The 5191-nt window shown below is 45.0% G+C and overlaps 1 protein-coding gene across 1 annotated transcript in view; it reads right to left on the bottom strand.

The window, feature by feature from the left end:
• Window positions 1-3966, bottom strand: part of prmt6 (protein arginine methyltransferase 6) — a gene marked incomplete at both ends in the record, with an annotated part of 20835 nt that extends 16869 nt beyond the window's left edge. The window contains one exon of the mRNA XM_083660787.1: window positions 3607-3966. Coding sequence (XP_083516913.1) covers window positions 3607-3966 — 360 coding nt within the window. The remainder of the gene's footprint in view (window positions 1-3606) is intronic.
• Between the last annotated feature and the right edge of the window lie 1225 nt (window positions 3967-5191).

The raw sequence follows: 5191 nt of genomic DNA, 5'->3' as shown, positions 1-5191 counted from the left end.
GGTTAGGCTACTGGACAGAGCTTTTTTGTGCAAATACAATGAATACAAAAATTAAATTAAATCCAATAGCCTATATCCCACAGCTATCATGCATTTACTTTTCCAAAAGAAAACAGGTGCAACAGAACATCAAAATGATCCATGGACAAGGAGTTTATAGACTGGCTCCAGACCAGTCCTCTTGAGTAGAGGGGAAATGAGTTTATGAGTTACAGTAACGATCTTCAGTCTGAATATCAGGCGGAGTTTACACACAGTCCGAAGTTTGGTATGCGTATTTTTATCTGCCATCCGAAAAAATATAGTCACGCACAGAAAACGTTGCACACTTGTGAGTCCGATGCATTTTTATTATTATGTCCGTCGTTCTCATGTCGTTCTATTTGCAATACGAAACAAATAGTCTCTCCTGTATCCACGTCACGTTACAACATGACTTGACAGGCTGAGGCAGCAGCGCTGATGTGGAATGGAAAAGCAGGTCGGGGAATGGTTATACTCGACACAATGCTCGCGTTCACCTCGCCAAGCCGGCTGTGCGCGGTGGCGGGTTGCTGGAGCACCGCTTCCCGGGGAGAGAGAGCAGAGAGAGAGGGGCCAGTGAGGTGAAGCGAGCCGCTCTGACTGGACTCCAGCCGAGCGGGACACGGCCGCATCTCTGTCTCCACGGCTTATTTTCGACTAGCATGTGTGACAAACTGCGAGCTTTGTCTACTTCACTGACGGTGAAAAAAATCCACAACGAGGAAGGTATGCTGGCGTGTGTGGTGTGGTGGCTGGGTGCCTGTCTCGGTGCTTTGGGGTGCGCGCACGTCATGTGAAAATCGGCTCACAGAATCGGCTATTTAGAGTGACCGGAACAGATCACCGATCGAGGCCGATCACGTGAAAATCGGCCATTTCCGGTCACGTGCCGATCGATCGGTGCATCCCTACTCTCCACGCTTCTCCCTCTCTCTCTTTATCTGCGACGAGGGCTGTATGCTCTCTGTGTGTCCGGCTGCACGACATGACGACGAGTGCAGCAAGTCCGCACGCTGACAGCTGTCAGCATTGCGGGACTCGCGAGGATGAACAAATGAGGCAGGCTGTCCAAACTTTTTACCGATCTAATATGAGATGCAGAGAAATAATTATATATTAATAGCCGATGTGTTTAGAAGAGCATTCTCACTCTTGCTGTAATCGTTGTGGGATTATTACACCTGAGAGACAGACAGACCCGGAGAGAACTCAATTTACGGTAAAAGTGTGGATTCCTCAGTGACTCGATGTGGAAGACGCAGCTTGTTTTGAAACGCGTCATTGAAAGTAACCTCATGGTCTCATGACAGCGCGGCTGGAACACAGAAGGAGCATGACTGACTGGCTCGCTGTAGTCTGAACTCTGCACAGGGCAGGGCGTCTTCTCCCGTCTGGTCAAAGCAGAGGGGAGGCGGGGGTGTGGCGCATGTGTGGAGCTGAGTTTATCACAGAGCACATCTCGCACGCGGGGGGAGAGGCGGACAGTGCACACTGCTTTTCCATTTGGAAAAGCCTTTCTCTAAATGAATGTTGTTCTGGCAGTGGCAGGAGCTTTTAATTCCTATATAATGCTGCTACAGTAACTACTTAGGCTAGTTAACATTGTTGCTTACCGCGAAGGAGGGAAAAAAAACACCATATTGGCAACACGTTGTATGCCAATTTAATATGCAAATTAACCGTTTGACCGACATGCTTAACCGACCAATGACGTTGTCGGCGGTTAACCGGTTAACGGTTAACCGTCGACATCCCTAGCTCCGACTATAGCAGGCTACTCAGCTACTGTGCCCGTCTGTGAAAAGCGTCCTGTCCAGTCGCACCTTCGCAAACAGATGCGGGATTCCCTCAATCCTGTACCCAATCTCAGACTGTATTGAGCAGAAAAATCGCACACCAGCTATTTCTGTCTGTGTTTGTTTGTTGCTCCGTGAGGTTACAGAGCGCCCCATGCATGCAGCAGGCTGTTTCGCCAGCCGGGGGTCTGGCAGGAGGGAGGAGGCGCAGCCTGCACTGCGCTGAGAGGAAAACTTTTGCACAACTTTTAACAAGAATCACGAAAAGCCCCCAAACTAAAATGAAAAAGGGACTATATGGCAACTTGGACGAGGGAATGACGTAGAGAAATCTCGCATTGTGTTACCCCAGAACGGGGGGTTTGTTGTATTGTGCGGTGTGCTGCTGTAACGAGCCCACGTCACTTTGCTCTCGTAACGTAGTTTGACACGCTGCCATAGAGATACATGCAGAAAAATAATTAAATTTCTAGTTCGCCACTGAATTACCAAATTGATATAACTTTCAACCATTTTGAGCAAAGCTCTTTCCAAACAGGCCACCAGCGTTGGCTAGTTGTTGATATTTATAAAGATATTGCCCCTCTCAAATAAATTATTTTTGAGGCAGTAGGCAAACTGTAATGGCGTCGATTTCCGAAAAAAAATCTTGACTTGAACACAGCCAAAGAGTCTAGTATAGACAAGAGCATATGTCATTTCTTGGTTTTTTCCATAGGTATTTTCAAATCACTGTTCTGATACATATCTGGGGGGTTAGTCCCCCTTTAAAGACGAGCAATACTAGCAAGTTAGTTTGTCACACCACGTGTGGAGCTGTTTGACAGTGTTACCAAACTATAAAGTTACAGGTCAATATTCTTAACGTATGGCCATTATAACTCGGGGGATTTAACCCAGGGTTACAATTAATTGCGTCGGGAGATAAGTTACAGGACACGGTGTCCTGCAGATTTTCATTTTCATTTTTTTAAATGAATTTTAAAGGCCAATGTCCTGCAATTACGGGACAACGGAAACCCTGCACCACCAGACGTACGATAATTATCGTATTTGTACATTAATTTACCTCCAACAATGATCATTTTGACCATCCTCTGGTACGATAATTCAACACTGCCCAGAATGCATTTCGGCACTGACGTTTTAGCTCCAGAGAGGGGAGGATTTACTGCTGTGAGCGGCTCTCGACGGACGGACAGACCGGGACAGACGCTGGGTGTACGGAGGTAATGATCCGAGGGAGCATTTAATGATTATTGTGTATTAAAATCGTCACAGGTGTTATTGTTAGATTTGTGGCTTTTTATGTGCTGCGCGTGCCAGATGCTTCACAAAAACCAGTGCAGTTATGTGTGGGGGGGGAGAACAAAAGAGAATCCTAATTGTTACATAATAAAAGTTCCACATATTAATGCAAAGTGGTATCTAACCTGCACCATGCTCTTTAAAGCACACTAAAACAAGGATGTAGGCTACTTGTCCAAATAGCTCAATATCGATATTGGGACAATATTGTAGGCTATTGGTGTCTTGACAAAATATTGACACAATGAGATTTTTGATACATAATCATCAGTAATGTGGATATAATGACTTAATAATGAATAAGTGGGTAAAGGCAAATAATAGAGCAGCTAGAACAGTCTGCTGAGTTCAGAAAATGACACCACTTTACTGTAATGCACTGCAGCCTTTAAGACACCAACATCCAATATGATACAAGTCTCATAGCACGATATCGATTCGACAGGCTATAGCCTATCGATATATTGGCCAGCCTTACCATCTCAGGTAGGTCCACTGTCTCCACGGTGCCTCGTATGACTTCAATTTTGTCCTCCATCTGGTTCTGTTTGACGATCTTCACCGCCTCCTCGGCGATGGAGCAGGCTTCCACGGCGTACACCTTCTTAGCACCGGCCTGCACGCAGAACACGCTCAACACGCCGGTTCCTGCCCCCACATCCAGCACCACTTTCCCCCGTATGGACTCGCTGTTCCTCAGTATCCCCATGCGGTACGTGTTGGTCCGGACGTGGTCTGCTATCATCTCTTCGTGGATAGTCACGTCGGAATAGCTGTCAAAGTACAGGCTGTCCTGCCTATTCTTATCTAATTTCCTTTTCTTTACGATATGAGACATTTTCCTCGTCTATATTGAACGATTTTCTGCTTGAAAATCTACTTGGGAAGTTACTGGGATATTGTGTTGCGCTACTTCCGCATTAGGGAATGTGGGAGTTGTAGTTTCCTCCCGGGTTCGATACGATACGTACACGTAGCAATAAACTACATTACCCATAAATGAATGACGCTGTAGTCAGATTGCTGCATTCAAATGTCATGGGAAATAAGGGTATCTTGGAAGCATTCACTTCACATGTTTAAACCATTGGAAACCCAGGGATATCCCAACATTATTTATGCATACATTAAAATGAACTGCAGCAGATAGGACTAAATATTATATAACGAGTAGGCTATATAACGAGATGTAATATATTGTCATATCATGGTGTCTTTGTGTCATTTAAAAACGAGATTAATTATGTTATTTTTCTATGATTATTGTGCTTGCTGAATCTATAGGCACAATCTATAAACTCCTATAGACATACCATACCTAAAAAATGTGCGGCTCATTGATGAAGGAGTTGCTATGTCTTTGCTAAGGGCTTCGTCTAGCAGTCTGGGCGCTATTTGCAATTAAGTGCCCCCCCTCCGCTTTGAACCAGCTAGTAGCCTTTTATTGTCATTTAGCCTTTCTGCTGCTATTGCATGGTTAAATCAGCGCTGTATAAATAAAACGCTGACGAAGGCTACTGCTGAAACGCGTACATTGTAACAGGAATAAAAACCCTCAAAAGGACATCATCGAGTGCTGGCTCCTTCTCTACTACTTATTGAATCTCTTGTGCCTTGCACCTAAAACTTTGTTTATCCGGTGAGTGTGCGGGCTGATAGCTCCCCAGCTATATCTGCTTTGATGGTTAAATCAGCCAATTTTATTTTATTGGGGGGCCGTGGAAGTGGTCCCTGGGAAATGTGGTTTGGTACGCAGTGGTACTTGGACGGAAAAGTTTGGGAACCCCTGGACAGCTGGATCGCTTGGCTTGATCAAACAGCTGTTTTTATAATGATTTTTCTAAATGTCTATGATGGGAACATGCTTGGGGAATGAAATCCCTTAGGTCGCATACCGAACCCGGAAGGAGGTGTAATTTTGGCATTCTATTACACAAAGTCTATGAAAGACATGATCAAAATAGTCATACATTCTGTCATTGTTACTTATGGTTGGAATTCCAGTGAAAGTAAATTATTACCTTTTTCACTGGGGACCCCTGGAAGTTATGGAACCCGCCCAA

The sequence above is a fragment of the Poromitra crassiceps genome (genome assembly GCF_964638095.1).
Source record: "Poromitra crassiceps genome assembly, chromosome: 2".
Lineage (NCBI taxonomy): Eukaryota > Metazoa > Chordata > Actinopteri > Beryciformes > Melamphaidae > Poromitra > Poromitra crassiceps.
Note: the sequence above shows the minus strand (reverse complement) of the source record. Positions and strands in the feature narration are given on the sequence as shown.